The sequence below is a fragment of the Hemitrygon akajei genome, chromosome 1, assembly GCF_048418815.1.
Source record: "Hemitrygon akajei chromosome 1, sHemAka1.3, whole genome shotgun sequence".
Taxonomy (NCBI): Eukaryota; Metazoa; Chordata; class Chondrichthyes; order Myliobatiformes; family Dasyatidae; genus Hemitrygon; species Hemitrygon akajei.
In genome coordinates this window covers 211,602,824-211,620,554 of record NC_133124.1, presented here as the reverse complement: position 1 = coordinate 211,620,554, position 17,731 = coordinate 211,602,824, and the positions used below count along the sequence as shown (strand labels likewise).

General features: G+C 46.3%; 1 protein-coding gene across 1 annotated transcript in view; it reads right to left on the bottom strand.

Moving 5' to 3' along the window:
• The window catches only part of LOC140735135 (deoxycytidine kinase 2-like), a 39,630-nt gene extending 26,939 nt beyond the window's left edge, over positions 1-12,691 (bottom strand). The window contains exons 1-2 of the mRNA XM_073059928.1: positions 12,365-12,691; positions 119-231 (exon numbers count right to left, since the gene is read on the bottom strand). Of these exons, the coding sequence (XP_072916029.1) occupies positions 119-231; positions 12,365-12,629 (378 nt within the window). The 5' untranslated portion in view covers positions 12,630-12,691. The remainder of the gene's footprint in view (positions 1-118; positions 232-12,364) is intronic.
• Between the last annotated feature and the right edge of the window lie 5,040 nt (positions 12,692-17,731).

Here is a 17,731-nt window from a genome sequence, read left to right as displayed (position 1 = left end):
CAACCCCCAGTTCTCCAGCCAATATTTGTCACTAAAATTGCTCATTTCTGGAGCCCGTCTCATGAACTAGTCTGACTGATAAGCCTCAGGACACTCCAGCAATCTCGACAACACTCACCTTGTTGTTGCTGGTCGTGGAAATATTACACCACTTCGCGATGGGCTCTGGAACCACCTCCCATTCGCTATTCACCTGCTGCAATAATCTCGCGAATGTGGATTTTCCAACAGCTAAATCAAAGCGGAAAACATGGTTCAGTTTAAAAGCAATATTCAAAATATGGTTAATAGGTTTAGTCTACACTTGATTTTGGTGTTGTAGCAGCTAGCTTTGCTATCTCATAGCTCCACATACCCAGGTTCAATCCTTGAAGTTGCATGTCTTCCCTGTGACCGTTTAAGTTTCCCCTGCATTCCCAAGGTTTCCTCCCACTTCCCAAAGACAGGCTAGTAGTGTTGGAAACCCACTGTTTTTCAAAAATTTTTTTTTATAAGATTTGTACTTTTTAACAAATTCATGTATCCCCACTCATTGGAAGCTAAACTAACGGTTTACCACCTTTCTCATTTTCATTGGCTAAGTATTAGCACATTATCCACATGATGTAATTGTTTTAATTATGTAGCCTATTAACTAGTTGATCTTTACCTCAGGAATCTTATCTATAAAAGTGATGGATTTTTCAGAGGTTCCATCTTGGCTTCTTTGTTCCTTTGTCTCCACATCCATTCAACTCTTAGCATCGTTTCTCAGCTCTTTATTTAGCTTGCTTAGTACTTGTATGTTTGTTTGCATTTTAAAATAAAATTAAATCGTCAAATTAAGACTACTCATCATCCCTGACTCCTGGAAGAACCCGAAGGATCAGAAAATAAACAGAGATCCAACAGTAGGTAAAATGGCCACTGTAAATTTCCCCAAGTGTAGAATCAATGGGAACTTAGTGAATCTGCAAGACAGGTTAATTGCAAGGCTACAGGGGAATGAGATTATTCCACTGGGAACGAGCATGGATGAGATGGGCCAAATTTTTTTTTATTAAACAAAATATACTTTATTCAAAAATAAAATGATATACAATAACCATTCAATGACTTTCAATTCTTTACAGTTGTTTCCATTACTGTCTTTACATTTTCAAAATTCAAAATTTTCGCCACCCACGTGGTACTTTGTTCTTTCATATTCACATTCGGGGGGTATACCCCCAACCCCCCTACCCCTCAACTCCCGCGGGAGAAGAACCCTAGACTGTGGTCCTTCCCCACCGGGCCCTTGCGGTGGCTGCACCGAGTTTGAGTGCGTCCCTCAGCACGTACTCCTGCAGCCGAGAATGTGCCAGTCGGCAGCATTCCCCCACGGACATCTCCGCGAGCTGGTAGACCATCAAGTTTCGGGCCGACCAAAGAGCGTCTTTGACCAAGTTGATGATCTGCCAGCAGCACCGGATGTTGGTCTCCGTGTGTGTCCCCGGGAACAGCCCGTAGATCAGAGAGTCCTCTGTCACACGGCCAAATGGCACCCATGTGGTCACAGGGAGAACGTAGAAACTCAAACCCCCATCGGTGAACATTGGTGCAGTAAAGAGATCACCTAACTGCTACCATACCAGCAGTGTGATACGGTAGCTGAAAACTTCACTCGGTTTGAGTTCCTTAAATCTGAATTTGAGTTATCATTTATTTAATAGGATGTGAACATTTTTCAGCTGACTACGTGGTTCCAAGTTCCAGGGCAGACCTGCATCAGAGTGGGAACTGGATGGCGAAGGGGCAGGTAATCGGAAGTTCAGTCAGTGGTGAAGTTGTCATCAATAGACATGATGGCACCATTAAAGTGGAGAATGGACGTGTCCGTATCGGAAGCAGGTTGGGAGGCAACAGAGTCAAAATCGCCTGGACAGTCTGTGGGCGGGTAGTGAATATTGGTCATAGCAACCAGAAAATGCTAGAGGAACTCAGCAGGTCAGGCAGCACCTATAGGAATGAATCCCAATGAAAGGTTTTAGTCCAAAACTGTTCAAACCCCTCCACAGGCACGACTTGTCCTGCTGAGTTACTCCCCCATTTTGTGGGTGTTATAGGCACCTGCAGAATCTCTTGTGGCTATGTTCTGGATATCAGTCACCACCTCCATCTCCGGCAATAGGTTAGGGAAGTCAAGTAAAGAAGAAAAGTCAGAGAAGGTGCCACTGTAAATGAAAGTAGCCCGTCCACAAAGAGGAGCAGAACCAGCACTAATCATTTATTTATTGAGCCACAGTGCGGAATAGGCCCTTCTGGCCCATTTGAGCCGTGCTGTCCTGCAATCCCCCAATTTAACCCTAGCCTAATCACGGGACAATTTACCTACCAACATGTGGGAGGAAGGCGGGATGCCTGGAGGGAACCCACGCGGTTCACACGAGGCAATGGCGGGGATTGAACCCGGGTCGCTGGCACTGTAGAGCGTTGTGCTAACCACTACGCCACAGTGCCGCTCTACTGTCATCAACGTATCAGAACAGAGATGAGAAGAGGGGGGCCTGAGTGGGGTTGACAGACACCGACCGTTCCACGAGTCCCACGAAGAGGCAGGAAGGCTTGGAGTCGGGGGAGAACGGTGTCGGCCGAGGACTTAATTCCGTTCACATGTGAAGTGCTGAGGTGCCAACCTTCCTTCTCAGTTCACACAGGTTACTTTTGAAATCTTACCCAAAGACTTCAATGAGCTCCTTTTGTCATTCACAGTGATCAGTCCTAATGGAGCTCGTATAAATCTGTTGCATAACACCCAATACTGGTGGAAAAGACTTCACATCTTTAAATATTAGCATGGCTTACCATGCACCACTCCCCTCTGTGTAAAGAACTTACCTCTGACATCCTCCCTATAATCACCTTAAAGTTATGACCCCCTTATATTAGCCATTTCCCCTCTGGAAAACAAGGTCTCTAGCAATCCATTCTATCTATACCTCATCATCTTGTTCTATAAGTCACCTCTCATCCTCCTTTACTCCAAAGAGAAAAGTCCTAGATCACTCAGCTTATGTATAAGACACATCAACACACACCAAATGCTGGAGGAACTCAGAAAGCCAGACAGCATCTATGGAAAAGAGTAGGGTCGACGTTTCAGGCTGAGACCCTTCTGCATCTGTAGATTTCCTCTTGTTTGTATAAGATGTGCTCTCGTTAAGGCAACATCCTGGTAAATCTCCTCTGAACTCTCTCTGAAACCTCCACATTCTTCCTATAATGAGGTGACTGGAACTGAACACAGCATTTAAGTATTGCTCACCCACTGAGAGATCTGTGACCTGACCCAGTTTGTTACCTAATACTAGATCCAGTATGGCAGTGCCCCTAGTCGGCCTGTCAACATACTATGACAGGAATCCATTCTGGACACACTTAACAAACTCTGCCCTATCTAAACCATTGGAACTAATCAGGTGCCAATCAATATTAGGGAAGTTAAAGTCACCCATGATAACAACCCTGTTATTTTTGTACCTTTCCAAAATCTGCCTCCCAGTCTGCTGTGAAATCAAACAGTTGACTTTTCAGGCCGAGACCCTTATTCAGGACTGGAAAGGAAGGGGGCAGAAGCCAGAATCAGAAGGTGGGAGGAGGGGAAGGAGTACAAGCTAGAAGGTGATAGGTGAGACCAGATGAGAAGGAAGGAAGGGAGGGGAGTGATTGAAGTGAGAGGCTGGGAGGTGATAGGTGAAACAACAGATAACATAATTGTTAAGCAAACTTTAAGGATCTGGTCTCAATTTAGAAAATCTTTTGGTTTATCGAATTTTTCATTATCATCTCCCATTCTCCTTAATTATTTTTTTATCCCTTCCATGACTGATAAAGTCTTTAAAGATTGGGATGAATTAGGTATTAAGTGTTTTTGGGACCTGTTTATCTCAGGATCTCTTGCTTCATTTGACCAATTGTCAAATAGATTTGCACTCCCAAAATCACATTTTTACAGATATCTTCAAATTAGAGATTTTCTACGTTTCCAATTAGCTACTTTTCCTATAGGTCCTGATAAAAATTTACTGGATGATCTTTTAAATTTAAAACCTTTTGTTGATGGTATCTATAACTTGTTGATTGATTCGAGACAAGACTTTTTAGATAAAATAAAAAAAGCTTGGGAGGATGACCTAAATTGTCAGATTTCTGATGATCAATGGAATAAAATTCTTAAACGGGTTAATAAATCATCTTTCTGTGCTCGTCATTCTCTTCTACAATTTAAAGTGGTTCATAGAGCTTACATTTCTAAACAGAAGCTGTCCAGTTTTTATCCGAACGTTTCTCCACTTTGTAATAAATGCAACTCTGCTAATGCCTCTTTAATTCATATGTTTTGGTTTTGCCCTAAAATTGAAAAGTTTTGGTGGGAAGTATTTCATACCTTCTCTCAACTTTTTAGGGTCCAATTTGACCCAAATCCCCTTACTGCCTTGTTTGGTATTATTGCAAATGAAGATATAACTTTAAATACTCCTAACCTACAGGTTTCAGTTTTTACCTCTCTTTTAGCAAGAAAAGAAATCTTGCTTAAATGGAAGGAGTCTACCCCTCCTACACATCTTCAATGGCTACGTGATATTATGTCGTATTTAAATTTAGAAAAGATCTGCTGCTCAGCCTTAAATTTGAAACAATCTTTTTATGATATTTGGGGACCTTTCCTAAATTACTTTTCCAATTTATAAAGTTTAACAGTGCACAGACTTTTATGTATATTTTTATCTTCTCTTCTTAAGTGAATATGTTTTTTTTTCTAATTATCCATTGTCATCCATCAGCTTTTTTCTTTGGTAGTTGGTAGGGGGTTGACTTTTTTTATATAAAAAATTTCTTTTATGATGTATGACCTATCTTTAAATTTTTGATTACAGAGTGGTATACCTTTAGGTGTTATGCTATAACATTTTGATCAATTTTATTACAATATATGAATGTACACAAGTTATATTGAGATGTATGTATGTGTTGCACTCTGTAAATCTTTTTTTTCTTCTGAATAAAAATATTGTAAAAAGAAAGAGAGGGAAGGAAGGGAGGGGAGTGATTGAAGTGAGAGGCTGGGAGGTGATAGGTGAGACCAGGTGAGAGGGAAGGAAGGGAGGGGAGTGATTGAAGTGAGAGGCTGGGAGGTGATAGGTGAGACCAGGTGAGAGGGAAGGAAGAGAGGGGAGTGATTGAAATGAGAGTCTGGAAGGTGATAGGTGAGACCAGGTGAGAGGGAAGGAAGGGAGGGGAGTGATTGAAGTGAGAGGCTGGGCGGTGATAGGTGAGACCAGGTGAGAGGGAAGGAAGGGAGGGGAGGGATTGAAGTGAGAAACTGGGAGGTGATAGGTGAGACCAGGTGAGAGGGAAGGAAGGGAGGGAAGTGATTGAAGTGAGAGGCTGGGAGGTGATAGGTGAGACCAGGTGAGAGGGAAGGAAGGGAGGGGAGTGATTGAAGTGAGAGGCTGGGAGGTGATAGGTGAGACCAGGTGAGAGGGAAGGAAGGGAGGGGAGGGATTGAAGTGAGAAACTGGGAGGTGATAGGTGAGACCAGGTGAGAGGGAAGGAAGGGAGGGAAGTGATTGAAGTGAGAGGCTGGGAGGTGATAGGTGAGACCAGGTGAGAGGGAAGGAAGGGAGGGGAGTGATTGAAGTGAGAGGCTGGGAGGTGATAGGTGAGACCAGGTGAGAGGGAAGGAAGGGAGGGGAGGGATTGAAGTGAGAAACTGGGAGGTGATAGGTGAGACCAGGTGAGAGGGAAGGAAGGGAGGGGAGTGATTGAAGTGAGAGGCTGGGCGGTGATAGGTGAGACCAGGTGAGAGGGAAGGAAGGGAGGGGAGTGATTGAAGTGAGAAACTGGGAGGTGATAGGTGAGACCAGGTGAGAGGGAAGGAAGGGAGGGGAGTGATTGAAGTGAGAGGCTGGGAGGTGATAGGTGAGACCAGGTGAGAGGGAAGGAAGGGAGGGGAGTGATTGAAGTGAGAGGCTGGGAGGTGATAGGTGAGACCAGGTGAGAGGGAAGGAAGGGAGGGGAGTGATTGAAGTGAGAGGCTGGGCGGTGATAGGTGAGACCAGGTGAGAGGGAAGGAAGGGAGGGGAGGGATTGAAGTGAGAAACTGGGAGGTGATAGGTGAGACCAGGTGAGAGGGAAGGAAGGGAGGGGAGTGATTGAAGTGAGAGGCTGGGAGGTGATAGGTGAGACCAGGTGAGAGGGAAGGAAGGGAGGGAAGTGATTGAAGTGAGAGGCTGGGAGGTGATAGGTGAGACCTGGTGAGAGGGAAGGAAGGGAGGGGAGTGATTGAAGTGAGAGGCTGGGAGGTGATAGGTGAGACCAGGTGAGAGGGAAGGAAGGGAGGGAAGTGATTGAAGTGAGAGGCTGGGAGGTGATAGGTGAGACCAGGTGAGAGGGAAGGAAGGGAGGGGAGTGATTGAAGTGAGAGGCTGGGAGGTGATAGGTGAGACCAGGTGAGAGGGAAGGAAGGGAGGGGAGGGATTGAAGTGAGAAACTGGGAGGTGATAGGTGAGACCAGGTGAGAGGGAAGGAAGGGAGGGGAGTGATTGAAGTGAGAGGCTGGGCGGTGATAGGTGAGACCAGGTGAGAGGGAAGGAAGGGAGGGGAGTGATTGAAGTGAGAAACTGGGAGGTGATAGGTGAGACCAGGTGAGAGGGAAGGAAGGGAGGGGAGTGATTGAAGTGAGAGGCTGGGAGGTGATAGGTGAGACCAGGTGAGAGGGAAGGAAGGGAGGGGAGTGATTGAAGTGAGAGGCTGGGAGGTGATAGGTGAGACCAGGTGAGAGGGAAGGAAGGGAGGGGAGTGATTGAAGTGAGAGGCTGGGCGGTGATAGGTGAGACCAGGTGAGAGGGAAGGAAGGGAGGGGAGGGATTGAAGTGAGAAACTGGGAGGTGATAGGTGAGACCAGGTGAGAGGGAAGGAAGGGAGGGGAGTGATTGAAGTGAGAGGCTGGGAGGTGATAGGTGAGACCAGGTGAGAGGGAAGGAAGGGAGGGAAGTGATTGAAGTGAGAGGCTGGGAGGTGATAGGTGAGACCTGGTGAGAGGGAAGGAAGGGAGGGGAGTGATTGAAGTGAGAGGCTGGGAGGTGATAGGTGAGACCAGGTGAGAGGGAAGGAAGGGAGGGGAGTGATTGAAGTGAGAGGCTGGGAGGTGATAGGTGAGACCAGGTGAGAGGGAAGGAAGGGAGGGGAGTGATTGAAGTGAGAGGCTGGGAGGTGATAGGTGAGACCAGGTGAGAGGGAAGGAAGGGAGGGGAGTGATTGAAGTGAGAAACTGGGCGGTAATAGGTGAGGGGGAAGGAGGGAAGAGGAGGGATTGAAGTGAGAAGCTTTGAGGCGATAGGTGAGGGGGAAGGAGGGGTGGGGAGCGATTTAAGTGAGAAGCTGGGAGATGATAGGTGAGACCAGGTGAGAGGGAAGAAGGGTAGGGGAGCGATTGAAGTGAGAAGCTGGGAGGCGATAGGTGGAAGAGGTATTGACGTTTTGTTTCTTTGGCATTTCCCGTTGTTCCTCTACAGCATTCTATAGCCACCCATTTGCAGACTGGCCTGTGTCTTGTCTTGTTGCACCTTCCCAAACACAGTATCTCTCAGGATTAAATTCCAATTGCCTCTCTTATGACCATCAACATCCTGTAGTTTAAAACATTCTCCTCAGCTGTAGAGACAAGTTTTGTACGGAAAGTGCTAGAAAACATTCAGTGGTTCAACCAACAACAGTGGTGAGAGAAATAAACATTTCAGGTCAGACTAAAATAATGGATCTAATAAAAGAGTCATTAACCCAAGATGTTAAATGTTTCTCTCTCCACAGGTGATGCCTGACCAACGTAATGCTATCAGCACTTTCAGCTTTTATTTCAGATTTTTAGCATCTGCAGTCGTTCGATTTTTGAGTTTTACATCGTCTAAAAACCTTTGTTGTGTCACAATGCCTCATATCTACTGTGATGAAGTGCTTTGAGAGGTGGGTGATGAAACATTTCAACTCCTGCCGGAGAAGAGACTTGGATCTGCTCCAGTTTGCAACATGTTCACAGCAGATGCCACCTCACAGGCCCCTCACTCAACCCTGGCTGTCAGGCAGCCTCTCAAGGGGGTGAGCCCTCACAAGGTGGCAGGGCCTGATGGAGTACCAGGTAAGGCTCTGAAAACCTGTGCCAACCAACTGGCGGGGGTACTCAAAGACATTTTCAATCTCTCATTGCAACAGTTCCAAGTTCCCACCTGCTTCAAAAAGGCAACAATCGTACCAGTGCCCAAGAAGAGCTGTGTGAGCTCCCTTCACAACTATCATCCAGTAGAACTCATATCGATGGTGATGGAAAGCTTTGAGAGATTGGTCATGGCTAGAATCAACTCCAGCCTCAGCAAGAGCCTTGACCCACTGCAATTTGCCTATCGTCACAGCAGACACAATCTTAATTGCTCTCCACGGGGCCACGGATCACCTACTCGCTTCACACTTATGACTGTGCGGCTGAACCCAGCTCCAATGCCATGTTCAACCTTGCTGACAACATCACTGTCGTAGGCCAAATCAAAGGTGGTGACGAATCAGCCTACAGAAGCAGACTGAAAGTCTGTCGCAGTGGTGCTACAATAAGAACCTCTTCTTCAATGTCAGCAGGACCAAAGGGCTGATTATTAACTTCAGGAAGAGGAAACCATAAGTTAACGAGCCAGTCCTCATCAGAGGATCGGAGGTGGAAGGGGAAAGCAACTTTAAATTCCTCAGTTGGTCAGAAACGACCAGGGGTGAAAATGAAATGATTTCACTACTTTAACAAGTTAGGAGCTACAAAGAATTTGAAGGTTTCAACAATTATCTTGAATGTTACGATAAAAACGAAGATTTGGAGGATGCAATTGTTGAACAAACAGTATAAAGTCAGTCCAATATCTGCACTAGGTGTCTGCACTGATCTTGTTAATTTACAGTCAATTAAAAGAACATGGCAGTGTACACTGGAATGAATTTTTACATCGATAACGATTAGGAGCTAATACACAATTCTGTAGTACTGTAGTAATTGGTAGTGTTCTAATTTGTTCTGTATTTCATTTAAATGCATAACTTTTACTCAGTTTGTCTTATTTTTAAATACCTTTTTAACTATTTCCATGAAACTTCAGCTAACTGGGCAGCCACAATTGGGCCAAAATATACTGGTCCCGATGTGTCCCAATTAACCAGAATCCACTGTGTTTGCAGAGGATCCGACTGAACTATAATATGCAAAGATTTACAACTATGGAGAGACAAGGAAGAAGATTTTGGAATTGAGCACTTTACACTTTAGAAGAATTTCGGTAAGAATCTCAATATTTGAGATTTGAGTTTCCCCAAGAAGTAGCACTGCATTTTTCAGCCAAATGTATTTACAAACTGTTTTGACTCATTCTCTCTTTAAACGATAATGAAACATTTACGATTTCAAGTTATTGCTTAGAAATTGGATTGCAGCTTGCTTGGTGCATCGCATGGATATTTCAAGAGCTAACACTGAGCACAAGAACGTAAGAGATAGTAGGGTTATTAGTCCATTCGGCCTCTTTGTACTTGGTCTGCCAATCAGTAGGATTGACCTACTTCCCATCCCTCAAATATCCTTTAATGTGCATTTTAATTTGGGAGCGTATCAATGATCCCAGCACATCCATCCACTGACTCTGTCTACAACTCCTGCTGCCTTCGGAAAGTGGCCAACTCGATCAAGGACTGCTCACACACTTGTCATTCTTTCTTCTCCCCTCCCCCTCCTTCTCTATAACTGTTTCAACACTTAGCTTATGAATGGTCCATTCTCTGATAAGTGATGAAGTCCAGATCTCTCAATCCACCTCAAAGTCAAAGTACATTTATTATTGAAGTATGTATACTGCTGTACATACCACCGTGAGGTACGTCTCCTTATAGGCAGCCACACATCAAAGAAGCCCAGTGTAACCCATTTTAACAAAAGGCCATCAAGCACCCAACGGGCAGAAGAAAAAACAAATTATGCAAGCAACTGCAATTCACAGAAGTGAGACATTTGCCATGAAGTCGGTCTTAGTTCAGCGCAGAGATGAGTAAACCTTGTGGAGCAACAGCTGAACCGACCCGTCTCTCGCCTCTGGCTCTGACACCCCGACCTTTTCAATCTGGCCCAGTCTCTTTGTTGCCCTCGCACTTTTATGTCTACCTACACTGCACTTTCTCAGTAACTGCAACACCGTATCTATGTTCCAAACATGAGGAAATCTGCAGATGCTGGAAATTCAAGCAACACACACAAAATGCTGGTGGAACACAGCAGGCCAGGCAGCATCTATGGAGGGGAATAAACCAACAACATAACCAGCTAAGACCTTCCATCAGGACTGGAAAGGAAGCCAAAGCAAGAAGGTGGGGAGAGTGGAAGCTGGCAGGTGAGAGGTGAGGGGTTGAGATCACAGTTCAAAGAGTGAGAGAGCAGCAGAGATCCCAAAGGGGGAGTAGTGAGAGTGGGTCTCACTGAACCTCCGTCCAAGAGAAGATTTAAACAACTTCTGGGTGGTCATATCTCAGAGACATAGGACATAGAAATCTACAGCACATTACATGCCCTTCAGCCCCAATGTTGTGCCAACTTTCATGTAACCTACTTTAGAAACTGCCTAGAATTACCTTACTGCATAGCCCTCTATTTTTCTAAGCTCCATGTACCTATCTAAGAGTCTTGTTAAAAAGCCCTATTGTATCCACCTCTACCACCTTCACTGGCAGTGCATTCCACTCACCCACCACTCTCTGTGTGAAAAACTTACCCCTGACATCCCCTCGGTACCTATTTCCAAGCATCTTAAAACTACGCCCCCTCATGTTGGCCATTTCAGCCCTGGGAAAAAGCCTCTGGCTATCCACACGATCAATTCCTCTTATCACCTTATACACCTCTATCAGGTCACCTCTCATCCTTCATTGCTCCAAGGAGAAAAGGCTGAGATCACTCAACCTATTCTCATAAGGCATGCTCCCCAATCCAGGCAACATCCTTGTAAATCTCCTCTGCACTCTCTCTATAGTATCCACATCCTTCCTGTAGTGAGGTGACCAGAACTGAACACAGTCCTCCAAGCGGGGTCTAAGGTCGTAAATAGCTTTAACATTACCTCTCGGCTCTTGAACTCAACCCCACGGTCGATGAAGGCCATCACACCATACGCCTTCTTAACAACACTGTCAACCTGCACAGCAGCTGCGAGTGTCCTATGGACACAGACCTCAAGATCTCCCAGATCCTCCACACTGCCAAGAGCCTTACCATTAATATTATATTCCGTCTTCAAATTGGCCCTGCCAAAATGACTATCCACAACACCCCCAACTTTTCTGTCATCAGCAAACTTACTAACCCACCCTTCTACTTCCGCATCCAGGTCATTTATAAAAATCACAAAGAGAAGGGGTCGCAGAACAGATCCCTGTGGAACACCACTGGTGACCATCCTCCATGCAGAATACAAACCGTCCACAACTACCCTTTGCCTTCTGTGGGCAAACCAATTCTGGATCCTCAAAGCAAGGTCTCCTTGGATCCCATGCCTCCTTATTTTCTGAAGGAGCCTTGCATGGGGAACTTTATCAAATGTCTCACTGAGATCCATATACACTGCATCCACTGCTCTACTGTCATCAATGTGTTTTGTCACATCCTCAAAGAATTCAGACTTGTAAGGCACGATCTGCCCTTGACAAAGCCATGTGACTATCCCTAATCAGATTATGCCTCTCCAAATGCTCATAAATCCTGCCTCTCAGGATTTTCTCCAACAACTTGCCCAGCACTAGTTTATAATTCCTAGGTTATCTCTACTCCCTTTTTTGAACAAGGGGACAACAAACGCGTCTTTTCAACCCTCCGGTATTTCTCCCGTCCCTATTGATGATGCAAAGATCATCGCCAGAGGTTTAGCAATCTCCTCCCTAGCTTCCCACAGTAGCCTGGGTTATAGTCCCAGTCCGGTCCCGGAGAGTTATCTAACACCTTTCAAAAGCGCCAGCACATCCTCTTTCATAATCTCTATATGCTCAAGCGTTTCAGTCCGCTGCAAGTCATCCCCACAATTGCCAAAGACCTTTTCACTGGTGAATACCGAAGCAAATCAGATTCTAGTTTCACAGTGGAGCAGCAAATCGAATTCTGCAGATGCTGGAAATCTTGAGCAACTGTTTAATCCCCTCTATTGACGCTGCCTGACTTGCTGAGATCATCTATGTTGCCTTATCGGTTGGATCTTACACCTCATTTGCCCACGAACCACGCGCGTTAAGCGTTCCAATCCCTGCCTCGCCCCTAAGTTTGCCGACGTTATCACTTTACCGATGTTTCCTTCCACCGATATCCTGGTAACCGCCGGTCCCCCGGCCGAGCCAGCGCTGGACAGGAACCGCGACCGCTCCGCTTCGGTGGTCATCGCCGCTGGGTGAAGTCCGCGCCGGGAAGCGGCAGCTCCGCACGCCGGCGGATCGCCGAGACAAAGGGTGCGTGTGAGCAGCGAGCGCCCGCGTACCGCTCTGCTGGACACAGGACGAGATGGGACCCCGAGGAAAACGGCTGCTCTGAAGCCGACGGTGGCTGCAGCCATTGCCAGCTATAGGGCTTGCATGGTACTACAGGGACACAGCTCGGCGCACACCGTGCGTCCTCACAGCGGATTCCGACAATCAATTCCGGGTTAACTCCGCCAGCCCCGTTGCAGTAGCGGAATCCACTGACACAGTCACTGTCCTACTGTTTTTACCGGCCGTGCTGCTAGCTAGAAATGTTCCTCTGGCCAAAAGCCACTTTGTCACTTCCCTATCAGAGTCACCCACTGTCCTCGCTAGATAAACTCCTCCTCGCCTCTGTTCTACAGTAAATAGATGTCCCTCTATTCTGAGGGTGTACACTCTGGTCCTAGACTTCCGCACTATAGGAAACATTCTCTCCACAGCCACTCTATTTCGGCCTTTTCAATATTTAATAGGATTCAATGAGACCCCCCTCCCCCCACTCATTCTTCTAAATTCCAGCGAGAACAAATATGATATATGAGATCCACCTATCAGGATCAGGTTTAATATCTCCGCCGTATGTCATGAAACTTGTTAACTTTCGGGCAGTAATACAATGGATGCACGATGATATAGGAAAATCAATCTCTCTCTCTCTCTCTCTCTCTCTCTCTCTCTCTCTCTCTCTCTCCCTCTCCCTCTCCCTCTCCCTCTCCCTCTCCCTCTCCCTCTCCCTCTCCCTCTCCCTCTCCCTCTCCCTCTCCCTCTCCCTCTCCCTCCCTCCCCCTCCCCCTCCCTCTCCCTCTCCCTCTCCCTCTCCCTCTCCCTCTCCTCCCCCCCCATCTATATATATATATATATTTAAATAAGTACTGTAGTGCAAGATCAGAAATAAAAGCAGTGATGTAGTGTTCATGGTTCAATGGCCATTCCGAAATCAGATGGCAGAGGGGAGGAAGCTGTTCCTGAACCGTTGAGTGTGTGCCTTTAGGCTTCTGTACCTCCTCCATGATGGTGACAATAAGAAGAGGACATGTCCTGGGTGACTGGGGTCCTCAATGATAGATAGATAGATAGATACTTTATTCATCCCCATGGGGAAATTCAACTTTTTTTCCAATGTCCCATACACTTGTTGTAGCAAAACTAATTACATACAATACTTAACTCAGTAAAAAATATGATATGCATCTAAATCACTATCTCAAAAAGCATTAATAATAGCTTTTAAAAAGTTCTTAAGTCCTGGCGGTAGAATTGTAAAGCCTAATGGCATTGGGGAGTATTGACCTCTTCATCCTGTCTGAGGAGCATTGCATCGATAGTAACCTGTCGCTGAAACTGCTTCTCTGTCTCTGGATGGTGCTATGTAGAGGATGTTCAGAGTTTTCCATAATTGACCGTAGCCTACTCAGGACAGAAAGGACACTGCCTTTCTGAGGTACCACTCCTTGAGGATGTCTTGGATACCAGGGAGGCATATGTTAACCCTTTCACTCCCGTGGACCTCCTGTGGACCCTCTCCAATGGCAGCACATCTTTTCTGAGATAAGAGACCCCAAGTCGCTCACAATACTGTACATGCAGCCAGTCTATGGGTATACCACCACACTCAACAGCAACACACACACACACAAAATGCTGGAGAAACTCAAAGGGTCAGGCAGTATCAAAGGAGGGGAATAAAGAGTCGTCATTTCAAGCCGAGACCCTTCTTCGGAACTGTACGTCGTGTTTTATAGGATTGTTTTTATAACTTATTTTTAATATTTCTTATGCTGCATTGATTTCGGAGTCACAATCGTTTCATTTTCCGTTACACTCATGTACTGAAGAATAAGATCATACCACATAGAAGTAGAATTAGGCCATTCGGCCCATCAAGTCTGTTCCACCATTCCATCTTGGCTTATTTAAAAACACGAGGAAGTCTACATCCGCTGGGAATCTAAAGCAATAGCCACAAAATGCAGGATGAACTTAGCAGGTCAGGCAGCGTCTATGGAAATGAATAAACAGTTGATGTTTCAGGCCCAGACCCTTTTTCAGGACTGAAAAGCAAGGAGGAAGACAGCAGAATAAAAAAGTAGGAATTATTATCTCTCTCAATCCCATTCTCCTGCCTTCTCCCTTTGACACCCTGACTAATCGGAAACCTATCAACTTCTGCTTTAAATATTGACCTCCATCTGTGGCAATGAATTCCACAAATTCACTACCCTTGCTAAAGAAATTCCTCCTCATCTCTGTTCTAAATCGACATCCCTCTATTCTGAGGCCGTGCCCTCTGATCCTAGACACACCCACTATAGGAAACATTCTCGCCACATCCACTCTATCTAGGGTTTTCAATATTCAATAGGCTTCAATGAGATCTCTTACCTTCTAAACTCCAGCAAGTACAGGCCTAGAGCCATCAAAAGCTCCTCATATGTTAACCCTTCCATTCTCGCCACCGGCAGCCAACCAGAAAAAAGCCCCCTTTATTTCCACGCTTTACCTCCTCCCAGGGTACCAATCTGCTAGCCATGCTAGTATCTTTCCTGTAATACCATGGGCTCTCATCTTGTTAAGCAGCCTCATGTGTGGCTCCTTGTCGAAGGTCCCCTGAATACCCAAGGAAACAACATCCACTGACTCTCTGTCTATCCCGCATGTTGTATCCTCAGAGAATTCCAACGGATTTATCAGGCAAGATTCCCCCATAAGGAAACCATGGTGACTTTGGCCTATTTATCACGTGCTTGTTCAAGTGCCCCAAAAGCTCAACCTTAATAATGACCTCCAACAACTTTCCTGCCACTGAAATCCGGCTAACCGGCCTATAATTTCCTTTCATCTGCCTCCCTCTCTTCTTAAAGAGTGGAGTGACATTTGCAATTTTCCAGTCCTCCGGGACCATTCCAGAATCCAGTGCCTTCTAATGCCTTCACAATCTCTTCAGCCACCTCTTTCAGGACCTTGGGCTGTCGTCCATCTGGCCCCTCAGTGATGCATTCATCTGCCAAATCATCCTATTCTTGCCCTCACTGGTGTGTGGTACAGGCGGCAGTCCAGATATTACTACCTTGGAGGTCCTTCTTTTCAGTTTCCTACCCAGCTCCCTATATTCTCTCTTCAGGATCTCCTCCCACTTCCTACTAATGTCTTCGGTACCAGTATGTACCACGACTTGTGGCTGCTGACCCTTCCCTTTAGAATGCTATGGACCCGATTTAAGATGTCTCTGACCCTGGCACCTGGGAGGCAAAGTACCATCTGAGTGTTTTTTCACACCCACAGAGTCTGTTCCTCTAACTATAGAATCCCCTATTACTACTACACTTTCCTTCTCTTCCTGTCCCCTTCTCTTCTCCACAGCACCAGAGACCAGGTCACTGTGGCTTCCCCTGGTAGGTCACTTCCCCACCACCCCAACAGCGTCCAAAGTGGTATATGTATTATTGAGGGGAATAGCCACAGGGGAACTCTGCACTGCCTGCCTACTCCCTTTCCCCTTCCTGACAGTCACCCAGGTACCTGCCTCCTGCGACTTAGGGGTGACTACTGTACCTCCCTGGAGCCATCTGTCACCTCCCCGTTCTCTCGTATGAGCTGAAGGTCATTGAGCTGCATCTCCAGCTCCTTAACCCACTCCCTAAGGAGCTGCAGTTCGATGTACTTTGTGTAGATGTAGACATCAGTGAGACTGGAGCTCTCTCAGAATTCGCACATCTCACACAAAAAAAACATACCACTAACTCTGCATGGATTCTCAGCACAATAACAATAAGCAATCTTTATTCAGTTGGTTATTATCACATGTACTGAGGTGTCTCTATAGTGAACAGATTGCATATCGTTCATACAGTTCAGTTACAGAGTAATTGAACAGTACAGAATCAGGCTCTTTGGCCCATCTATTAATCTGTCTACTCCCATCGACCTGCACCGGGACCATCGCCCTCCCATCTATGTACCTATCCAAATTTCTCTTAAATGTTGAAATCAAACCCACATCCACCATTTGCAATGGCAGCTCGTTCCATGCTCTGTGAAGTACTTCCCCCTCCTGTGCCGAGTCCCCTTAAACATTTCACCTGTCTCCCTTAACCCACAGCCTCTCATTCATTTAAGAAGAAGTTGGTCGTTTGCTTCCACCCGTCCCAATCTGCTTATCTCCCTCTGTGAGAAACAAGTCCAGCGGACTTGTCTGTTGCTGCAGATTCCGGCATCTGCAGTCTCTTGTGTCTCCTGTTTGTGAAAGGGAATCGGAATTGGTTTCTTCTTGTCGCACAGTGAAAAGCTTTTCTTGTATACTGTTCATGCATATCAATCCATTACAGGGTGCGTTGAGCTAGTAGCATTGCGATCACTCAAGCTGAGTATGATGTTCTCCAAAGGGGTTATCCCATTAGTGGAGAATGCCTGTGGGTTACTTTGTTTAACATGGGGAGGCTGATGCAATGGGGCAGCCACCACACGACCCTTGACGGATCGGAGTCAGGATCCAGTGTTCCTGGGGACCAGTCACTGCTGCAGCCGCCTTCTGCCTTCCCAGCCATTGCGATGTGTCGTAATCTTCCTCCTGCTCCACCCTGGACGTTTTGGTTGGATCGCTCTTTGTCTGGTTCCTCCCTCTTGGCCAGCCTCCAGGCACATCGTTCTTGGGATCTCGGGAACTCACGAGCATCTCCACCGCGACAAGGTGACTATCCGCGGAGAAGTCAGGGCGATGCCACAGTGGTTCAGTGGCTAGCGTGACACTTCACGGCGCTGGCGACCCGGGTTCAATTGCTGCTGCTGTCTGTAAGGAGTTTGGTGTTTTCCCTGTGGCCGCGTGGGTTTCCCCCATGTGCTTCAGTTTCCTCCCACGTTCCAAAGAGGTACAGGTTAGTGGGCCAACTGGTCACATGGGTGCAATCGGGCAGAGTGGGCTCATTGGGTGCGAAGGGCTGGGGCGGTGTCTCTAAATAAATAAAACATAAATAAGGTTGAAGTAGTACAAGCTAAAACGGTAATACCGAAAAAAGTGTCACAGCTACAGAGGAAGTGCAGCGCAGGTGGACAATAAAGGCCAGGAATCAGCAGACAGTCCCTTTGTCCTCCTGGTGTGTCTTTGCTGACCAGTGCAGAAGGGACCACGTTTGTGATCACCAATTGCAGTATACTAACTAGGATGTGGTGAATAGTTTGTTGAATGCAGCTGTTTCAG